The sequence below is a fragment of the Impatiens glandulifera genome, chromosome 1 (assembly GCF_907164915.1).
Source record: "Impatiens glandulifera chromosome 1, dImpGla2.1, whole genome shotgun sequence".
NCBI lineage: Eukaryota > Viridiplantae > Streptophyta > Magnoliopsida > Ericales > Balsaminaceae > Impatiens > Impatiens glandulifera.
Window position 1 is genome coordinate 89,194,122 of NC_061862.1, and position 23,341 is coordinate 89,217,462.

Here is a 23,341-nt window from a genome sequence, read left to right on the forward strand (position 1 = left end):
AATCCCACTATATTTTTTCCGGTCTAGTTTATTCAGCTTTCCTTTAAGTAATCTTAGTTTCTCACAAACTCTAAACATCTTTGTTCCATTAATTCTGATGTTCCAAGTTTCATTAAGGATTTTATTAAATTCTTCATCTTTCATCCAGAAATTGAAGAACTTAAAGGGTCTTTTCTGTTTTTTCTCCTTTTCCCAAAAGAATTTCAAAGGGCAGTGATCAGATATACCTGGTTGCAAAACCTGTATTTGGCTTCTTGGGTAAAATTCCACCCATTTTTCATTCACTAGGCCTCTATCAATTCTGCTCTTTCTCATGTTGTCCGCCCCTCTTGTAGTTGACCATGAAAATAGATTACCTGAGAAAGACGGTTCAATGCAGTTTATGTCTCGAATGCATTCGTTGAAATCTTGCATGTCTTGTGTTATGTCTGTCTCAGGCTCTCTTTCATTCCTGAATCTTGTAACGTTAAAATCTCCCATAATAACCCATGGTTCGTCGTCCGTAATGCTTCTTCTTAAATCATTCCAAAGTGTCTTCCTCTCTGTCCCAGAGTTGCTTGCATAAACTACCGCAAAAAATATTTTTACCCTTGTCATCAAATTGATAACCTCTGTCAAAATAACTTGCTTGCTTTCAAAATTTTTCTTGATTTCAACCCTTCTTTTATCCCATCCTACCCAGATTCTACTTTTAATCCCATCAGAGTTATGAATAAATTCCCATTCTTCTTTGAAGCAACCTTGGGCAACATTCTCTATTTGACTTTGTCTGACTTTTGTTTCAATAATTCCAAATACTGTGATTTCATTCTTCTCTACTATTCTTCTAACTTCTCTTCTTTTTATGGGGTCATTTAACCCTATAATATTCCATGTCATTAAGTTCATTAATGAAAAGAAGATGTTCCAGCTTTACTTCCCCTTCCTTTACTTTTTCTTCCTTTCTGTTTTTCCCATATAGCAGGGCTATAAGGAATTGTATTTTCCTTAATTTTCTTACCTTCTTGTTTTGGGATTTTTGTGTTTCTCTGGTCAACTTTTTTTTGAATTGGAGATTGTACAGTTTCAATCGATTCAGCTTCCTCTTCTTTATCTTTCCCATTTCCTTCACCCACTTCCCCTTTCTTGCTTTCTCCCACACTTTCCCTTTCCACAACCTCTTCGTTATTGATTCTTGCTTCCAATTCAAGTTTCTTTGTTACCTCTTCATTCTCAGCCTTTGATTCTGAATCTCTTACCACTCTGTCTTCCTTCCCCTGTTCTTCAAAACCATGTTCTAAATTTCCTTCCTTATCTTGATCCTTCTGTTTACTCAATACTAATTCTTTAGTAACCATTTTCTGTCTTTCATTCTCAACCTTTTCCTTTTCCAACATTTCTTGTTCTTCTTTCTGTTTCTTTTCTGTCTCTATCTTTGTCTCTTTCTCGATCTTCTTCTTCCTTTCTTCTTCAATTATTTTCGGGCACTTGTAACAGACATGTTCGAATGTATTACAGTCAAAGCATCTATTCGGCCTCCACTCATATGAGATTCTCATAATTGTGGGTTCACCTTTTCTGTCTGTTACCGTCATCTGGTATGGAAGATTTGATCTCGGGTGTATCTCAATGCACATCCTAGCATAAGTCATATGCTCACCTTTTTCTGTAGTTGGGTCCATGTAGAGTGGACTCCCCAATAGGCTCGCAAAATGACTTAATGCTTCAGGGTTATACATGTGGGGAGGGATGTTGCGCAATTGGAACCAGATTTGCGCAGCTTCTTTGGGCTTGCTGAAGAGGTTCATACCTTCTGTCCATTTTTCGAGTTTCATGTAGTTTTTTCCAACAAATGTGTGCCCATTGATCAGAATACTTTCGAGATCTGATCCTTATTTGAATTTGAGAAAGTACAAGTCATGAATGTTTGATGTTACCTTTTCTAGACCATTTTCCCCCAATTGTTCCATTAGAGTTTTTTTGGTTACTAGAAATGGAACCTTATTTCTTCCGATGAAGTTTCCCACTATGACATTCTTCCATGAATTTACGCAGTTTTCCTCAACTTCTTGGGGTAGTTTGAATTCAAACGGGGAACCGATAATTTCAACTTTTGGCTTAAATGTTCCAAGAAAAATCTTTCCCCTCTCTTGAACTGGATTGTCAGCTTTTGTTTCCCCTATGTTCTTCTGCCCTACATTCTGTTTCTGTTGTTCGTTCTGCTCGTTACTCTGGTTTTGCCCTGTTTTCTGATCCTTCCCTTGAGTTTTTCTTTGTTCTTCAGCTTTCTTCCAGACCTGGTCTACATTCCAATTAGAATTGTTCTTGATGAAGTAGACTCTGGTTTGGGGCATTTAGAGAGATCTCTCAAAGTTTCAACAGACCAGCTCACAATAGTATCGTACTCCTCTTTTTTGAGGAGATTCCAGTCTTGTAGGTAATGTAGGTTGAGCTGCTCTGTGTACTGTTGGCTTTTCTCTTTGCTTAAAACGATTTGACCTTTCTTTCCCAGTATCAATAATTTCGTTATCTGATTTCTAAGTCCTTTCAGATTGGCCCTTTCATTAAAACCAACCCTCCATTTCCTCGGGTCTGTTTCTTTACCCAATACTTTCGCTGCCATTCTTTGCATTTTTCCTGTTTCACCCAGATTTTCTGCATTAATTCTCTCTCTTTTCAATTCTTTCTGAATTATTTTCTCTGCTTCTTCGTCTGAGTCAGTTATCTCAATAGTCTCAAGTTGAATTTGATTCCCATTAGAATCCGAGTTAATGACCTGTGCATTTTTATTTCCTAGACTATTTTCCAGAACTACTCTATCTTTTCCTAGAGCATGTCCTAGACTATCACAATCTAGGCTATCAGCATGTATTCCACTAACAGTTCTATTATCATTTTCATTCATCTCATGAGTGTTATTGGGATTGGTAAAAAACATACCTGGCGTGTTGACTGCAAAATCTTTATTATTGCTCTTGCTCACGTCAGTCAGATTTCCACCATTTCCTCCTGGCTTTGGAGACCCATGATTTTCAAAGAGGATATTCGTGTGATTCTCTCCTAAGCCTATGTGGAGGTTAGTTGCATTCGAATTTTCTATCTTAGGATCAGGGGAGCATGTGCTGGATTCACCCATTGCCCGATTAAGAGAGTTGGCCGGGCTTGTACCAACTGTTGACAAAGAGGGAATTTCCCGTACTGCTGAAGCTACAATGTTTGCAAAAGTCATATTTAAAGTGGCCGACACGGACGGATTCGTGTCAGCGAAGCTTTTAACAACTTTACAGTACACATAGGTTTGAAATTGATTTCCTGATGTACTCTAGTCTTGACCGAGAGATCGATGAGTAGATTTAGTAGATTTCTGCGGAAAGACGACCCTTCCGACCGAGAGATGAAATCACGACGCACACGGAACACGGATTGCACAAATCGCACAGATGGCACAGTTCGCACGTCAACGAATGGTGTGTGATTTCTTTGCGACTGCAATCGAGGGTTTCTTCAACGACGATTACGACCGCGACGGCATATCGCGGCACACACGGCACGCTGATCGCACAGTTCGCACTTCACCTAGGGTTTTGCCGTCGTGTCTTTTTTTTAGTTAGAAGATTATGTTGGTTCGTAATAAGTTATATAATATATAATAAAAATAAATAATAAAATTGAATTCGGTTTTCGATTTGGTTTTCGAGTTGAAACCTAAACTCGAAAACCAAACCGAAAACCGTATTTGAATTCGAATCGGTTTAAAATTCGATTCGAAAACCGAATATGTAATTCGAATTTGGTGAATCCGAATTCGGTCGGATAATCGGTTCAGACCAAATATTGAACAGCCCTAATTTTAATAAGTTAAAAATATTAAAAATATATTTTTTTAATTTTTTTCTTTCAAATTTATTGAACATCCCTAATTTCAATAAGTTAAATATTAAAAATATATTTTTTCAAATCTTTCAAAAATATATTCAAATTAATCAACTAATTAAAATATAAATTTAGTTACCATAAATAATATTTTAAAAAAGTGTCTAGGAGCGGACGGGACGGATGCAATGGAAATCTCAAATTGAAAACGACCTAAAATGCCCCCACCTTCTTCTTCTTCTTCATTCTCTCTCTTAATCATAATCATCGATGATCCTTTTCTTCTTCTTCTTGAATTCAATCAATCCTACAAATATGGGACGCTCGTTTGATTTCCCATCCAACTTCTCCTTTTTCAACCCTAAATTCTTGCCGCTTTAGCACCCAAGGATCCGCCTTCAGATTCGGAAGAAGAATATTAATAATCATCTTCTTTTCATCCCCCTTCCTTCTCCTCTCCTCTATAATAATACCATCCCATCTTCTTACAGGTTGGTTTTTCTTATTCTTTCATTACAACCCGTTTTAATAAAGAACTCTTTTTTATTATTATTCTTCTTCGTTAATCTCTTGTTGGTTTGTCTTCATTCCTTAAATTACTTTCTTCCATCTTTATATATACTTTAATTTTACCTGCATTTTTCTTCTAACGCTTTCTTTGGTTTTATAACCCATTATTATTATTAGGGTTTATTACAAGATCTGTTTCTTTATTTATTTTGTGATCTATTTATTTCTTCAGGTTCAATCTCCATTGTATTGTTTGAGATCTTTAAGTTTAGCAAGTTATGGTGAGTTTAGATTTTTGTTCTTGCTTTATTGTGATTTGAAAACATATTAAAACAGTGTTTGATTGATTGATTGATTTCTTTTTAGGGAGAAGCTCCTGCTTTTGTTTCCAATGATCTGCAAAGGGATTTATTGAATGGGATTGCCTTGAAATCTAGAGGCTTACAAACAACTTGTGATATTGGTGATAAAACTGTATGTAATGCTTCTATCATATATTAATATTAATATTCAAGTAATGTTTGTTTGGTCTTTATTGTTTTGACCCTTTTCTTTTTTTATCAGTATGTGATAGGTGGATCGGATGATGAATCGATGTCTGGAATTGGAGTTCGTGTTTACAACAAATCGACAGGGCAATGGTAATTTTTTTACTTTCTCTGTTGATGCTTTGCGCCGTGTATGTTTATTCGGTTTTGAATAAGAAGGATTCGAATACTGAAACAGGATTGTTCCCACTGTACTGGGAACTAAACCGAAGCATTGTGAGGGCCATTCAGCCGTTTTGTTAAATGAGGATCGGGTTTTGATTATTAGACAGGGATCTCCAATTGACGATTGTTTCTGGTTTCTTGAGGTTAGTGTAGTACTTAATTGTTTATGGTTGTTTATGTTATGAAATAACCAGTTTTGGTCGTGTTTGGATGTGGGGAATTGACATTGAATTAAGAATTTTTTCAGTGTTTTAATTCCATTAGATTTCTAATTCTAAATCCAATTCATTATGGCAAGTACTTAAACCAATAACATAATTGGAATTGCCCCTGGAACCAAACAATTGAATATTGGATTCATATGTTTAATTTTGATGATAGGTGGATACTAAATACGTTAGGCAGCAAAAGGAAGTTTATGAAGGTGAGGAAGTTGTTGCTTGGAGTAAGGGTGTAAGAGGTGAATACGAGAAGCCCATTGTTATAAGTGGTCCTTCGGGAGTTGGAAAGGGAACTTTAATATCGAAACTCATGAAGGAGTTCCCTACGATGTTTGGATTCTCTGTGAGTCACACAACACGTTCTCCAAGGAATATGGAGGAGAATGGGGTTCATTACCATTTCACTGATCGTAGTGTCATGGAAAAGGATATAAAAGATGGAAAGTTCCTTGAGTTTGCTTCGGTTCATGGAAATCTTTATGGTACTAGTATTGAAGCAGTTGAGATGGTTTCAGATGCAGGAAAGGTATGTTATGTGTATTGGCATTTACATATTCTCTATTTTGCGTTTACATATATGTTTAGGGCTATAGTTTGACGTGGTTAATTCATCAAATCATAAACTAAACCAAAACACCCATTTAAATACTCAAGGCAAATAAATTGAGGCCATTTGGAAACGCTGCTTTTTGGTTAAGTTTCTCGTCCCGATGTGGATCTACATGGGATGTCCACAAGGTTTCACGGCCTGACCATTCAAAAGTTAAATAAAAAAAGCACTTAAATTGTTTACCTAAGATTAAAACAATTGTTTTTATGAGCACGAATGTGTTATTTTTTATGATATTTTATGTGCGAGAAAATCAGACAGTACCAAATACGAGACTTTGACTACATTTTATGGAACCATCAACTTTAATTAGAATCTGAAGCTCATTTTGTTTAAATATGATTGAGATGGGATGTTTTACTTGCAATGTAGAGGTGCATCCTTGATATTGATGTACAAGGGGCAACATCAGTTAGGGCTAATTCTCTGGAAGCTGTATTTATTTTTATACGACCACCATCTTTTGATGAACTCGAAAAGCGCCTTCGTGACAGGTAATTTTGTAAAATAATGATTTTTTTGTCAAATTTCAATAATCGCCTTAACTGGCTTATTGTTTTGTTTATTCAGAGGTACTGAAACAGAGGAGCAGATCCAAAAGAGACTAGGCAATGCTAAGGCAGAACTTGAGAAGGGAGAGTCCTTAGGCCTATTTGACCATATTCTCATCAATGATAACCTTGAGACTTGCTATGAAAATCTAAAGGTATTTTCTCACTAATAATAATAATAATAATAAAAGAGTTTATCACCTTTAACAATGTCCTTTGTTCTCGTTATAATGTAGGAACTCCTTGGTATCAACAACAACTTAACCTTTCTTCCCCACAATCAACAAGGTAAGGGACTCTTACCTTACATATAGATGCCCTATGGCGATGTAATCTATGGCCATTGATATCCAACTTACTTACATATATGCCTAATCAATTAATGTTCTCCTTTGATGCTATTATTATTATTATTATTATTCAGTGCTGGAGCTTGAAGACATGCCACAAGAGTTTTCCGTATCGAAAATTGACAATAAAATCCTCATCAATTTTGGTGCCATAGAGTCCACAACAACTCCAAAGCAACATCAAATGTAAGACTATCAATCTAGAAACTGAAATTCAGAAATTTCTTATATGATCTAAACTAACATTTTGAATTGATTACAGGTTTGTGTTGGATGTGTCTAAAGTAAACGGAGGGGCACCCGGAAGAACTCGAGGCGTAAACATCTACCCAGTTGATACAACTACATAGATTGTTTAATCTCGATACGATTTTCCATTCTTTATATTCTAGGGAAGAGATATTATATATAGATGCGGCATTTGCATTTCTTGTTTGTGTATTTTTATACGCAAAGACAACTTTAATTATCTTTTATATTTTAAACTAGTATGGGTTTTATTATTAGATAATTTTATCTTCATATTATAATAAGCATTTTGGATTATTCAGTTAAGTTCACTCTCATTTCAATTATTTCAACCAATATAACTAATTATTTATTTTAATTCAGACACTAATTTCAAATACAATAAATTATTATTTAAATTGAGACACTAATTTTAAATACAAATAAATATTGACAGTTTCTTATTAAGATTGGTCGACAAAAAAATAGAGTTTTTTTTTTCCAACAGGTGAGACTTGCATAATTGATACTTCACTAACTTTAAAAATTAAGTCTAAAATGACCTTTAGCAAACAGTCAAATATTTTATTTTGAATTCTTTTTAATATATTTTAAAGAAACTCTTTTCATTTCAATTTTTTTATTTATGAATATTATAAATTAAAATAATAAATATTTATGAATTATTTAAAATATAGTGTTAAATAAATAAATATTTTTTTATTTTAATGTTCGATTATATATATATATATATATATATATATATATTTTTGTATCTATTATATTTTATTAATTAATTTATATATATATTAAAATATAAACACAAAAAAGACAAAAAAAAATCATGTTAAATATAATTTTAAATATTTATTAAATAATTAGTTTAAAATGTAATTATCCAATTAAATTTTTATCATAAAATAATTAAAAATATAATTAATAAAAATAATAATTAAATTATTATTAAAAAAAACTTAATAAATTTTAAAAATAGTTAATTATATTTTGACATGTTTAATTTATAATATTATTATATAATTTATAATTTTTTTTATTAAATTCAATATTGAATCAATTTTGTTTATGTAAAATATATTTAACTTAGAGAAATTATTTCAGATTTATTATTAATTACTTAAAAAAATTAAAATAAAAATAATCTGAGAAGTTTTACTTTTTGCTAAGACAAATTTTCAATGATTTTGACAAAAATGGTTACAAATACTACATTGCAATTTTCCAATGTTCACATTAATTAAATCAAAGTTAGTTTTCACTATACACAAAATAGAGGTTATAAAATGTAAATTAACCTGGAAGAAGAATTCGCGGTGGTGGCGGTTTATCAACGGCTAGATTTCCTTCCAAAACATTAACAACTTCGACCATCGAACATCTAAACCGTTCATCAGCCGGCAAGCACCAAAACGCAATTCTCAATAACCGTTCCAATTCAACCAAATCAATAACACCCTCCTTTTCTATAATTCTCCCATCCACAATTTCCCCGCCATGCCCAACCAACCATTTCTCGTAAGCCCAATTCCGAAGAGAACCGTCGTCGTCATCGTCTTCTCGTCCGCTTATCAAACTCAACAATATCATGCCGAAATCTTCAACATCCTTCTCATAAACCGAATTAAAACCAAACTCGCCAACTTTCGCTTCGAAATTTTCATCCAAAACCACGTTTTCGAGCTTCAAATTTCCATGAGCAATGAATTCTCGACATCCCGAGTGTAGATAAGAAACCGCCTTCGCAATTGTCAATCCAATTTCTATCCGATTTCTCCAAGTCAACTTCTCCATGCAATTATTCAACGATCCGTTCTTCGCGTGTTCGTATACGACGTATCTTTGACCTTGTTCGGAGCAATAGCCTTCTACCTTCACTAGGCTCTTATGATGAATGGCTCCGATTCTCGACATTACCGTTACAAATTTCCTTTCTTCAATATTATTTGCGTCTTTAACAGCTACTAACCGTTTATTGTTATCATTATTATTATTATCCATGAGCTTGCCTTTGAACATTTTCGGACCGATTCGATGTTTGAAGCTCTCCGTAATTTCTTCGATTTCGGAATACGAGAAGATCGTCAAACCTTTCGAATCCAAACATTTCGTGTTTACTCGTTTCATAATCAACCGATCATTTCTCTTCCGGATGCATATAGCGATTACGATATGAGCGGGAACGAGTAAAACTAATAGCATTGTCGGAAAACCGATAATATACGCGATATTCCACGAAAAAGACGAAGGAGTCGGAGTCGGAGTTTCGGGCCTCGCTGCGATCGGATCGTTGATACACTTTTTAACAAACGATACCGAATTCAACGATGGATCAAATTTACCCGAAATATATCGGGTCTTAAGTAATCGACAACTCGGGTTTCCATTATTCACAAAGGTTGCGGCGGTACACATCGAATCATTTCTACACAAATCTTCGCATTGTTTCTCATTTGCGAGAACGATCGTTTCGTTAGGAGGATAAATCCCGTAAAGCGTCGTATGCTTATACACCGTCGTCATTGATCCAAATTTACAATCTATACATTTCGAACCGATTACATTTTCCGATGAATAAACGCATCTACAAAGCGTCGAAAACGATCCAAACGAAGAATTAAACGCGCATAGTCCGTTTAATCCACACGTCGCAAAAACATCGCACTGATTGTGAACCGCCCGCCAAACTGTGCTCCACTTTTTCTCCACGTTAACCCAAGAATATAACCGGAGATTGCCGTCAATATCGAGGCGGAGAAACCGAAACTCAATCGCGGAATCGTTATGATCGTCCGCGAAAACGGACCAAACCACTCTCGATTTATCGTCGAGAATTTGAAACCTTCCATTAATGTCGAGGATAGCCCGAGTTATTATCGAATTAGAATTATCGACGTTTTCCCAATAAACCGTATTCCTCTCCCATTGAAGTTGTAATTTTCCGGAACTATAATCATCCAATCGGAGACTGTAATAACTCGACAACGAATTTCCACTCGCAGCTCGAAGAATATTCGAAACAGATAAGTTCTGGCCCGGGAGAAGCGTATCGGATGGGTCGTTGAAGCTCTGCCATACCATATCTCCATTCGAAAGAATTACAAGATTCCCATTGTCGAGAAGATTAGCAGACGGTTTGGTACTGGCATTACGATTACTTGTAGCCCAAGCAATCGAGCCTCGAATGGAATCAAACAGGACAAATTCTCCATTTTCTCTAAACTCGAAATAAGATTGATCTCCTACAACGAGATTTCCGCCTGCAATCCAAACAATTGCTTGATTATCGTTTGGAATGGACTTTGAATTGAAACGGATGCCAATGCTGTATTGATCGGAATGATTAAAGAAACCGATTGCGAAATTGCCATTCGGGGAGATCCAATAGTTGTTTTCTGCAATTGAAAGCCTTGAACCGATTGGAATTTGGGATGTAGCTGTTTTGTAGATGAAGAATGTGAAAACAAGTGTTAACAGTCTTCTTCTTTTCCAAAGCATGGCAAATGCTCAAGGTTTCTGTGGTCAAACAAAAGGTGGAAGCATATTAGGTTATGTTGGTAAATATAAACTAAAGTTATGCCCATTTGGAAAAAAAATCGAGACCTGGAATTGAGTTTGAACAAGAAACATTGATAAGTTTATTTGAAAACAGTCTTTTTAGAGTATTTCATTCGAATTTTGATTTATTGATGTTTTTTCGTCCAAACTCAACTTCTGCTTCATAAAGTGTTTCCAAATGGGCCATAACCAAGACTAGATTGATGTTTTTTAAGTAGACATTGATATCGCAAAATGCAAATCCCACTAGGGTTTGGGATTGCCTCTTCAAGAGTAAAGTACCCTAGTTTCCATCTGATAAACACCCCATAATTCAATAGCTATGAATGACTTAAATCAGTATTATATTATGAGAATACAAAACACAAATTTAACCCTTTAAAATCAACTAAATTAATCACTCTAAGGGTAAAATAGTCTCTACAAGTACATAATATCCGATATCAGTTTCACATTTTAACAAATAAACTTACATATCAGACAATTATCTAATTCAACACTTAAATTCCAGTATTCTAACACTTAATTTTCAGTTTTATCAAACACAACATAACTGAAATAAAGCGAAAGATTGCAACAAACCACCTCGAAAATACTGAGATCAATACCATAGGGGTTCACTGTTTGAACCATAGTAGTAAAGCAGTCTAAAACCTAGCGAAAGTTAGAATTGAAGACATGAATCAACAGGACAGTAATGATGAAAATCTCTCAGTTTGGGACTTGTGAAGAAGAATTTAGATATGCAGGTTTAATGTCTTCATTAGAAAACACTATTTTCAAACAATTTTCTTGAAAACAGAGTGTATCTGAAGTTAGTTTGTCCCATATCCATGTTCAGATCCTCCAGATTGAGCTAAAATAAAATAGTTTTGAAGATACCTACAAAACTGTACATGCTAATTGAACAGTTGGAAACATGGATTATCAACAACTAGCCTCATTTATATACAAATCATTGATGTTTATTTAACTAGGTCTAGATGTAAATCCTGTATAGAAATATTTGGAAGTGAAAGTAATCTGCAACAGAAAAGAACATGCTAATAACATTGAATGCTTGTTTCCAAATATGGATGGATGCTACACCAAATGAATAATAATATAATGAATGAGTTATGGGGCCAGACAATGTAAACAGTCATTTATTGAGTTTTCAAAAGGAATCTCGGCACAAAACGGGCCCAGTTTAGGTCAGATAGTGGCTATCTTTTTCAAACCTTTGAGATTGACAACTTTACAGGCAGACCGACAGCACTTTTGTATAGGAAAACGAATAATTTCATTTTAAAATCCCTAAAATATTAAGGAAGAAGAAGATGATGAAGATGAAGATCATGCATGTGAAATCGCTACTCTCTCGTATTCTCACTCTGTTCTTCCTTCTATAGACCTAGTTTCTTCTTCTTCTATCGATTTCTCACTGTAATTCCACTTCCTACTATATTTTTTCTGATTTTGTGTTGGAGCATTATAATGTATAACATTTGAGCTAGAGAAGATTACAGTGATGAACTTACCAAACAAGGATTAAGACTGAGAATCCCAATGGTGGATCGATCGATAGCTGACGAAGGTGATGGAGATGCTTGAGAGAAGTTGTTGAGAGATTTTAAAGAGAGGTTTTAGAGAGAGAAATATATTCTTCTCCTCATGTTCCCATTGAAGGTCAGAAAAGAGGATTTAATGAAAATGGAAATAAGTCCACGGTGAGAAAATAACTGATTATATATATTATATATTAAAGCTACTTTAATCTTTAATTCAAAAAGTAAAATGAACAAATAAATTATAATAAACTCTAGTTTTAGATTAATAATAATAGATAATATTAATTTTAAATAATTTAATGATAACAAATTTCATTTATAAAAAAAATAATTAAATTATTTTTAATTTTAACTTTATTAATTTTTGAATATATTTTTTCTTTTTATTTAATATTTTATAACAATAATAAATTCACTTTAAATTCTTAATATAAATAAATAAAAAATGAAATATTCAGTTTTGACTTTTGAAGGTTAAGTGTCCTCCATTGTCTACCGTTCCTTGAAGTTAAGAATTATCATTGAATACTTTTAATAGAAGTTATTTTTAAAACATTTATTTACAAGTTTAATCAAATAAATATTCATTATAGTATAAAAAAATGAATTTAAAATTATGTGTCCACATATATTCGAATTTTTAGTTTAATTTACATAATTAAAAGAATATAAAGTATTCGAATTTTTAGTTTAATTTACATAATTAAAAGAATATAAAGTATTCGAATTTTTAGTTTAATTTACATAATTAAAAGAATATAAAGTTTGTATATATATATTAGAATAAAATGTAGACATATAATCCGATGTCGTCCAGCGGTTAGGATATCTGGCTTTCACCCAGGGGACCCGGGTTCGATTCCCGGCATCGGAATTTTTTAAAAATTACCCAAATATTTTTTTCCAAAACAAATTTTAACATAAAGTTCTTAAACATTAACATAAATCAGCAATAAATTCACAATAAGGTAATTCTTAACCACCATGAATGGAACAAAGCTTCCTTTACAATAATGTATTTGGTATACTTTTCTTTCACAATGCAAAAAACCAAAACTATAAAAATCTATTACATGTGGATTCAGAAGATAACATTTAGAAACCGGGATGTGTATGAACTTTGAATGATTCTGATTGAGAAATTTATTGCCTATTTGGATTCAAATCTAGAACACAGACCATAGTTTCCTTTAACTTAAATACCTCTATTCTACATGTATGTATCAGATATATTGCCAAAAAGAAAAGTGTATCGATTTTCCGAGAAGGGTTTTTCATTTGGTCCTTATCAAGCACTCTTGTGGTAACCCAAAATCCTTCTTCTGATTTTGATCAAGATGATGCTGTCTCCATGGATCATTATGCAGTTTGTAGTGTAACACCTTCAGACCAACAGTGAATGTTTTTAAAATTTTAATAGAGAAAAGGTTGAAATATTCAAATCGGAATGGATATGAAACATATATATATATATATATACCTGTATCACGGTGGCGAAAACATCATCCTCGGTTAAATTTGAGAACGCTGAACTCCAATCAGGGGTTCGTCCGAATGTAGATTTCTGTCTTTCAGCTTCGAGCATAATGGAATCGTGGTATAAGAATCTCTGCCAGATCTTCTGTACATTTGCCAGCTTGAATTTTATTTCAGTCTCATTGAATCTCTGGGAATGTCCAAAACTCAAATTTCAGAATATTGACAAATTTTCATTGATGGAAATTGAAGGAATTTAAGAAATTAAATTACCCTGAGAATATTCAGCAAATTTGGAATCTCATCTTCAAGTATTCTAACAGCAAAACTCTCATAATTGAGCACATTCTCGAATGGAAGGTAGATCCCATCCTGAATGAGACCAAAACAAGCAATTATTGCCCCATGTTAATAATTGTACAAAGTTTTATATAAAACCACAATGCACATGGTTTTTGATTTATTTGGAAACGCGAAATGGGCAGATCTACAATACGATGATTTATCCACAATGAGATTTGGGTTCACTTAAATCAGTTGGAATCGAATGAGACTTTTTGGTCAGTTTGAATAGGTCTACGAAGAGTTATAATTACAGGAAAATCAGATGATTGGATCGCTGACAAAAGACAGACATTTGAATGTGTGATGGTCAAAATGATCACATTTCAGGTAATATTTTCACAAACCTGAATAATAACGGGAATGCAACCTTGCAAAATGCTGTCTTCCATTCGACCACTCCATCCATCTCCGGGCATAACTCCACAAAAGACTGAAGTGGCCAAACCCTTATGATAATCATCGGTACGTAAAGGCGTCACAATTACATTGTCCGCATGTTGTCTCCCAAGTTTTCCTTCCTTGTTTGGTGTTGATCCATACTCTTCTCCCATCTTTTGCCTTATACCCATGCTATACCTGAAAAAAAAACATAAAATTTGTGTTAAACCGTATTAACCCTATAGGGCTTTTAGTAATTAAAATTAGTGACATTTACTTACGTATCTTCCTGTCGTCCAAATTCATAAGCCGGTCCCAAATTTCCATTGAAGTAAAACAAAGTCATCCTCTTTTCACGGCTCCTAAAACACATTCGATATATGTCCATGAAAAATATAAGCAATAGAGAGAAAGAAAGAAAGATCTTTACACACCATGACCAAAACTTAGATTTCAAGGAATGAACATCAGGTCTCTTCCAAGCTGGAAGAACAAGATCTTTATCTGGATCGAAGCAAGGATGATTGCCTCTTCTTTCAGGAGAGATGCTATCCCAATTGTCAGCCCAATAAGCAGTTGTTGAATGGTTATGCTTTGAATTTGTATTACCCCAGTGGACTAACATCATGCTGTTCCATATCTCTTTTGGTGCGTAGCATGCACTTTCATCCCATGAAAATGACTACCAATAAAAAAACGCTATTAAGATAAACTATTGTCTAATTTCTATATGGCTAACTCGATTACAACATAAAACTATATATATTTGTGTGTCTTGAACAACTTCACTAGAAATCAAGTCACATTCAAATCGTCTTTGTCAATTCAACTGTTTGATTGACCTTATTTGAATAAAAATGAATTGTTTACATACCCAAATGTGGTCTCTTCCAGATGAACGATTCCAGTAAGGATATTCTGCAATAATATGATCATATGCCTTCTTATAGAATTCTAGAGTAAGGGAGCTCCTTATTCCTTTGTGTTTCTGAAAATTTAAGATTAAAATCGTATTATCAGAACTCAAAACGACAAATATATATATATATATACATATGAATGACTAAAATGATAGTTTGTGGGCATATTTTCCCTTTTGGAGATGACTTGTCCTAGAATTTGTTTTGTCCAGTTGTTTCACCACGATCCATGCGACATTCGCGTTAATTGTGAATTAATGAAAATAGATTTAAAAATACCTCCATGTTCAAATAAGGTGCATCATCTGCGCGGGTAATAATGCAAGCATCAAGAACCGGAACAAAGTAGAAGTCGGCTTCTTCGCCATTTAATGTTCTATGAGAGCTAGCTAGAATACTCTCATAAAACGCCATCTGTACATAAAGAAATCATGAAAATCTTTCAGAATAATGACTAAATGCTAATTAATCAAACGTTTCACAGCTCTCATTATTTTTTTAGGTTTTTCTGATGTTGTGCTGATTTATTTTTGGTAGTCAATCATTGTCATAACTTGGGTTGTATCGGTGTTTTTTGGGCATTTCTCCACAATTTTGAGATCTTCTCAAAGATGTGGTTTTAATGAAATGTTTTATCCTTTCAAAAAATAAAATGGCTAAAAAACTACCTGAGAACCATACAAATGTTCTGTCCATATTGTCTCGTTATTATGATCGTATAATCGATTCACACACTCGAACTTGAAATGACGTCCCTGAAGAAAAAACACACGACAAGATATTTCAGATAAACTTAATGGGCAACAACAATATTGTTTTAATCATGTGCAGTTAATTTACCTCTAGCAATTGGCTGTTGAATTCTGGAGGCAAATCGTATACATATACAAGTGGCCTCTTCTTTTCAACTATAGCATTTAGATTCAAAATATCTCGAGTAAGATTTGTGCTATCAGGAACATCAATGTGAGCTGGTCGAAGCCATTGAGGCCATTCTTTTATAGAAGACATAACTGACGGGATACTGCAATCTGTCCCAAACCAGCCCCCATCACACTGTGAAGGAAAACATAAATCATGGGAATGAAAAATCAAGTCCAAACAGATTCAAATATCCGACAATAATGACATTCGCTAGAAAATAAAACTGCATGATTTTTGTCATTTAAAATATTGGTTGGAACTAGATATTTTCATTCAGCAATAAAAATATTTCAGATATTTTTTTTAGAGAAAGGATTGGTATTAAAAAGAATCTTGATTCAGTAATGTGAGTTCCAAGTAGACAATTTCCACCAGATTCGCAAAATAAAAGAAAGATAGTTATGTGAATGTGGAAACAAAGGAAAGAACATAAAAGAACAAGAAAAAACATTTAAATCTAATTCATGATGATAAACTGCTACAATTGATTGACGAAGAAATCATCATATCCGGGCAATAGAAAACAAAAGCTCATCAAATGAAACCAAGAGCGAAATCTGCAGAACGAAACCAAGAACAAACCACGCATGAATTGACAAGTTCAATTTGCAGAATTCCCAATTTTCTATCCTTCATATCATATTTCAGTAGCTTTTTGTGTATTATTCTTAGTTATTCATAAGACTGTCCCCAAAAAAAACTTAGTTAAACAACAAAAACATGAACTTTTACGTCTACTCACCTGGCAAAATCCTCCCCGACAATGCCCATGGCCAGAGCATTGATTGAGACAAACACTCAGGACAGGAATCTCACAAAACCGACCCCATAAACCATCATATTTACAATCACATTCCTCTTTAATTCTGACTTTTAATGCATAAGCTTCAGCTGGTACAACATTACACCATCCATGTATGCTCTTATTCGTTGTAAATAAATTTAGATCAGCCTTTCCCCAATCCACACTTTTAGGACTATTAGGACCATTTGGTTGTCTGAAAAAAAGTGAGCCAATGGTTAAATATTACGATGTTTATGTGTGTGTTTTTGTGTAGTAAGAAGTTTGCTGCTTACGACAATTCAAATCCACATGACTCAGCCACAGGACGGTTTGGATACTTTGTGCCTTCTCCACAGAAACACATTGCTCTTGTTTTGTCACAATAAGCTGAGCAGATGGAGACAACCCAACGCCCATAAGGCAGGTTTTCTGCTGCTTCATAATTGCAACTTAACTCTTGTTTATCAGAGCATCCTTCTCCTGTTATAGATTATATAGAAACAACAATTGAACATCATGGTACATTCTTTTTTGAAAATGGTCCGGGTATAAAAACTCACACATGATAGTATATTCTGAAAAAAAAAAGATTATCTAATTTTAATAAACACTCACCTTGATACCCAAGGAAGCAACGGCATTGACCTGAATCATAATTACACACACCTTGACCACTACACCCACTTTTGCAGCTCTTGCCACCAATACTCTGTTGAATAAACAAATATTAACTACCATTCATAAATGAAGTGGATTGTTCAAAACAATGCACAAAAAAATCTACTTCCAAATGAGAATATTAACTCCAACAAGCAAATTGTAAGAAGGAAATAAGCAAAAAAATCTGATTGCTTCCTCAACTTGTGGATGGTTCATTTGTACTTACAAAATTGATTCCAATTACTTGTCGTAGTCATTTTTTGGTAAGATCAGTTAATGTCTTGATATGAAATTCAGGAAGAGATCATTTAAGAACTCAATAATTAAAGTAAGAATATATATCTCAATACCTCGACAATCTTGACGGGGTTAGCAACTGAATGACAACCAAATAACCATCGACCAATCTCAGCCTTCCAAGGAGCGCCATTGTACACAACTGAATTGTGTAAATCAGAAGGAAACCGAACATCTAAATTAAACTTCGGCTGCTGCTGAAGTTGTTTCTGACTCTGATTTTGATTAACGGTTGTTCCTTCATTGATTGGGATACATGTGGATTGAGATTGCCGGAAACTTAAGTAATCGAAACTAGGCACAACAGGAAACAAGAACAGATGGATAATTGAAACTAAAGCCAAAAATGAAGCAATGGATGCCACCAATGACCATGAACACTTCCATTTCTGAACAGACAACATATTTCTCCTCTACAATTTGTTCTCTATTTCCTTTTTGGCGGCCAGAAATTTGATAAGCGTTCTCTGGTAGCCAACCAGAGAACACACAGCTGTATAGAAATGAACAAAACAAGATTATATAATAAATAATTGTAATCGTCTCGGATTCACAAAAGGCATACTAATCGGATGAATCAATGTGTAGTGTAAGAGAAACAAATACTTTAAAATCAAATCAAAGTCATAATAATAGATCTGTAAAGTGTAAACTTACCTTTTAAAGATCCAAGATCGCAGGTTCAATACAAAACACGAATTCCTGTTAGAAAATCGACGAAATCGAATTGTTCGTCAATGAGAGAACGGCGATGCATGAAGAAAATCCAGAAGAATCCACATAATGTACCAAACAAAGCAACTGATAGAGGTTGAGAGAGAGAGAGAGACTGTAAATGAAATGATACAGATTCCCTTGTTCCAATTGAAATCCACATGGTAAAGAATTTAAATATTGTTCAAAGATTTCATCATAATGCAGCCATGGAAATTTGGAATAACCACCGTCTCTATGAGAGAGAGAGAGAGAAGAGAGAGTCAACTATGGAACACGCCAAGACGAAGCTCATAGATTAGGAATTATGCATTTTGTCAATATTTTTTAACTTATAAAATTATATTTTAATTCTATAAATATAAATAAAATTATAACATATAATAATATAATTTTTTATCAATCTTATAATCTAGCGATAACAAGAGTTGGATATCTCAGCTTTTCCCGTCAGACGACAAATTCTGCGCTCGAATAAATAATTAATTGTGTTTGCGGGTTATATACTTAATTGACACTTAATCGAATTATATACTTAACTGAGATTAGTTACACTCAAAAACTCAAAAGAAGATGAAACCGAGCATTTTAAAATAAATAAAAATACTTAAACAAGTAATTATGATTTACAATTTATTGAAAATAATTTTTTTTTCGTCTACTACAAATTACAATAAGAAAGAAATATAATTAAAAACAAGTAATTTTAAAATAATAAAAATAAATCAGATCTATTAAGTTCACGTGTTAGACTTACTATTATTGGACCTTCAAATTGCTTGCATAATTGTGGACGTCACTCGTTAAATAAATATTTTCATATTGAATTACTTTTTCAATTGTAATTAAGGAAAAGGAGGACAACTCAATTTATTTAACCAGTGATTAAATTTGTTAATATATATATATATATATATATAATTAAGATATAATTTAAAATATTATTTAATTTAATTAATATTCAAATTAAAATATTAAAATTTTGTGGTTGTTTTCTCTTAAAAAATTAAAAAAATAATAGAGAGGTGAAAAATGATTTTGTTCGTGATCTAGAGTGTCTCAATTTTTTTTATCACTTAAATTTGAATTAATACTGTACTTTGTTCGGTCCGACATTTTATTTAATCGGGCTAAATTTATCGTTTCGAATTTTTATAATTCAAATAATAACACTTTCATTGTTTGATGGGTCTTTTTATTATCATATAATGAGAAGGATGATGATATAATCAGTCGAGATGAAATCCGACTGACAACCAATTTTCTTGATCAGTTTAGATATGAAGTTGTTTATCTTTTATTAAATAAATAGTGAATAAAATCAATATTTTATTTATATCTTCTCTTGATTTATATTGATTTATTATTATTTTGATTCTAAAGGTAGATGTCATTTATCATTTTACATAATATTTTTGTACATTATTTATCAACCAATGGATAAAAACAAATTTTATTACTACGGTCAAATTTTTTTGACACATTTTTTTTCACTTGTTATATTTTCTTACCTGATAGTTACCTTAAGAAATTATAAAATATTTGAATTTTTTAAATAAAATTTTAATTTTTATATATTTGTTATATTATTTAATATTTAAATTCTTATTTATTATTTTATTTTATAAATATTATTTTATATTATTTATAAATTAGTTTTTTTATTTTTAGATGTAACTCTTTATTTGAGTTAATAAAAATTAACTTATTGTCAAAAAAAAAATTGAAATATCTACCGAGGACAACCAAGTCTGGAAACTCTCGTCGAAATAAAAAAATCTGAAAATATTATAATCTGAAATCTAGCATATGGAAGAAGGTCAAGAGTTGATTCATTTAAATATTAGACGAGCAAAGTACCATATTATTTCACTCAAAAATAAATTACAAGATTAAGTATTAGCTAACCCCAAACAAAGACGCGGTATTTAAAGTGTAACACATTTTTTAACACGCCTAACATGTATTATTAATTAATTATATATATATATAAAATCTTGTTCTAGATAGTTCATATTTAAAACGAGGTATTTTCATTATTTTGAAATTATTTAATATAAAAATTATTCTTTTTAAGAATTGAAATTATTTTTTAAATAATAAATCAAATTGTTTTTCTATATTATTATGATTTTAGGTAAATATAATAAAAATAGAATTTATTTTATTTTATAATTTAATTATAAAATACTGATAGAAAATAAATTTAATGTAATTTTTTTAATGAGTTTTATATATTTATAACATATTTTAACAACTTGAAGATATAAATATATAAAACTCATTAAAAAATTACTAATCTTGCTTATATGAGCAGTTAAGAAGGTTGGTGGACATTTTTGACTTGAAGTCTTGAATCCTTATTTATTTTAGTATTTTTTAGAATGTTCAAGTATATACTCAAAAACAATTATTAAAAATTATTCAAAAAACGACTTAATCATAATACAAACCATATAACAATGTAAATAAAATAAAAACATGTGACTAGTTAGCCCAAAAGTAAGTATGATGTTAAAGAATTTCACAAGTTGTATTAAAGTATACAATTAATTTAAAATTTAATAATAAACAAATAATACTCAGAACAATTACAGTTAAAAAAAATCAATTATATGAGTGTATCTTTTTTTTAATAAGTCATTATCTTTTAATTTACAAATATAAATTTATCTTGTTTATGTAAAATAATATAAAAGCGATATAATTTATAAACTCCTAAAATTTTAAAATTGTAAAATTTTAAAATAAAATTAATTTTTTAAATAATACTTGTTAAACACTTTTAAGATCATAAAACTTCAATAAACATTTTTTTTACCATTTTATTTATATTATTTTGTTTGTTATTGAGAACTTATTTAAATATTTGTATACTTTTTGTTTTTATTTATTTAATATGTATTTTTTTTTTAATTTAAAAATATATCACAACCTTCTAACTTTCACTTAAGAAGTAGTGAGAATCAAATTTATAAGTATTATTCTATTAAACACAATTATTTAACACTTATTACACTTACAATAATTATATAATAATTTGATCTTAAAATACATATTTTATAACTTTGTAAATATGTCAAAATATTTATTCACACCCTAGTAGCAAATAATTGTAATCCTAGATAATCAATACCTTGTTTGAAGCAAATTATTTTGATTAATCTTAAAAAATCAACATTTCATAACTAATTACTTTTTTTTTTTATAAAAAATAATAATTTATCAATTAAATACTAATTTCCTTACTATATATTTTAAATATTAATAATATTTTTATTTAATTCAAATAATATATATTTTTTCATAAAATAATGTTTTTAAGAAACAGTTTTTTCTTTAATCCAAGTCAAACAATCCCCAATTTTGAGTTAATAGGGGTAGCAATTGGCATCCATCCATCCATATGTGGGGCTATGTCATTATTATTAGTGGAGGACTTAAGGATCATTATAAGGCTAATCTAAAAATAATTGAAAAGGTAAGTTAAATAATATTTAAAATCAATTAGGGAACCATTAGATAATGACATTAGGGTTTTTGTCATGTTTGTTAATGTGTAACATCATGCCTTGTTTGACTTACAACCCAAAGAAAGAGATATCATATATTAAAAGAAGAAGAAATGACAGATTCTTTTCAGCAATAAATAAATAAAAAATGATGGATTCAATATTAATTAATTAATTTTCTAAGCAGTAGGTTTTTTAAATAAATTTTAATTTATTTAAAGAATGTTGATATGAGGTGAGTTTGAATAGGTGGGTTATTTTTTATTTTATTTTAAGTAAAATACTTAAATAGTATTAATATATAATATTTTTTTGAAAAAATAAATAAAATATATTTTAGTATTTTGAATGATTATTAAGAGAGATGATGATAAGATGTTTAATTATAATTGAATTTAAAAAAAAATCAAATTTAAAATTAATACTTATAAAAATTACTTAATTTTTTTTTTCTCAAACTCATATCCAACTCAAAATCTTGGTGTTTCCTACCCAAAAAAAAAAATAAATACATTTCTTTTATGATAACTATTCAAGATGAAAATTTCTTACCAAAGAAAGAGTAAGGACCAAATGTTCCTATATAATAAAAGTAAGCAAAAAGCATGTTTTTCTTTTTCAAGAAACAATTGCTTTCATTCATTGAACATTGTAAAGTATATGAAAGCCAAATTATATTATTTTATAAACATTTACTTTCATTCATTGAACATTTCCCTTTTCCACTGTACAAATGATATTAAAGAGAACCTTAGGAATTAGGACATTTTATATGAGCTATACTTTGACATTTCTCTTAAAAAATAATATTAGAGAAAACCAATTCAATTTGACATGATAGTTGACATTGTTTAGTCTATTTTAGATATGAATTGGTTTATATGGTCATTTAAAAAAAATATCAATTTTAAATATATGATAGTTCTAATTAATCTTGCACATATTTGTTAATAATTTTTTTTTTTTGTAAATTTATAGAATTTAAAATCCTAAAATTTATTAATTAACCTTCGAGTGCATGTCCCAAATGTATTGTTTTGGGCTTTTGCTTGCTTCTCATGTGGCCCAAACAAATATGTGCAAGATTAAAATATATCTCCCCTATCGTGTAATGAGTCTAATGACCTCATCAAAGTATTTAATTAAAATAAGGTCATCTCAAAATAATGTTTT

The 23,341-nt window shown here is 31.4% G+C and overlaps 3 protein-coding genes and 1 non-coding gene across 5 annotated transcripts; 2 read left to right on the forward strand and 2 right to left on the reverse strand.

The window, feature by feature from the left end:
* Positions 1-4,496: 4,496 nt before the first annotated feature.
* On the forward strand, positions 4,497-7,298 carry LOC124922138 (guanylate kinase 2-like). Its single transcript, XM_047462864.1, has 10 exons — positions 4,497-4,643; positions 4,729-4,836; positions 4,927-5,003; positions 5,089-5,218; positions 5,457-5,822; positions 6,279-6,400; positions 6,477-6,612; positions 6,694-6,745; positions 6,882-6,993; positions 7,070-7,298. The coding sequence occupies exons 1-10, from the start codon at positions 4,641-4,643 to the stop codon at positions 7,155-7,157; spliced, it is 1,194 nt and encodes a 397-aa protein (XP_047318820.1). The 5' UTR covers positions 4,497-4,640; the 3' UTR covers positions 7,158-7,298.
* Positions 7,299-8,201: 903 nt separating this feature from the next.
* Positions 8,202-12,286, reverse strand: LOC124919232 (G-type lectin S-receptor-like serine/threonine-protein kinase SD3-1). Its single transcript, XM_047459428.1, has 2 exons — positions 12,129-12,286; positions 8,202-10,566 (listed from the first exon to the last, which is right to left on the reverse strand). Exon 2 carries the CDS (start codon positions 10,546-10,548, stop codon positions 8,344-8,346), a length of 2,205 nt encoding a protein of 734 aa, XP_047315384.1. The 5' UTR covers positions 10,549-10,566; positions 12,129-12,286; the 3' UTR covers positions 8,202-8,343.
* Positions 12,287-12,960: 674 nt separating this feature from the next.
* On the forward strand, positions 12,961-13,032 carry TRNAE-UUC. The gene has a single exon. It is a non-coding gene; the product is annotated as a tRNA-Glu (tRNA).
* A 79-nt stretch (positions 13,033-13,111) lies between these two features.
* On the reverse strand, positions 13,112-18,923 carry LOC124919231. Of its 2 annotated transcripts, XR_007097561.1 has the most exons (16): positions 18,600-18,923; positions 17,996-18,435; positions 17,601-17,694; positions 17,279-17,465; positions 16,944-17,199; positions 16,118-16,333; positions 15,946-16,032; positions 15,557-15,691; positions 15,232-15,345; positions 14,792-15,039; positions 14,639-14,719; positions 14,324-14,555; positions 13,908-14,006; positions 13,639-13,824; positions 13,367-13,540; positions 13,112-13,327 (listed from the first exon to the last, which is right to left on the reverse strand). XR_007097561.1 is itself a non-coding variant. In XM_047459427.1 (15 exons), the coding sequence occupies exons 2-15, from the start codon at positions 18,344-18,346 to the stop codon at positions 13,433-13,435; spliced, it is 2,394 nt and encodes a 797-aa protein (XP_047315383.1). In that variant the 5' UTR covers positions 18,347-18,435; positions 18,600-18,923; the 3' UTR covers positions 13,112-13,432. The 2 variants fall into 2 exon arrangements, 1 of the variants encoding a protein (XP_047315383.1); XM_047459427.1 differs by having other exon boundaries at positions 13,112-13,540.
* Between the last annotated feature and the right edge of the window lie 4,418 nt (positions 18,924-23,341).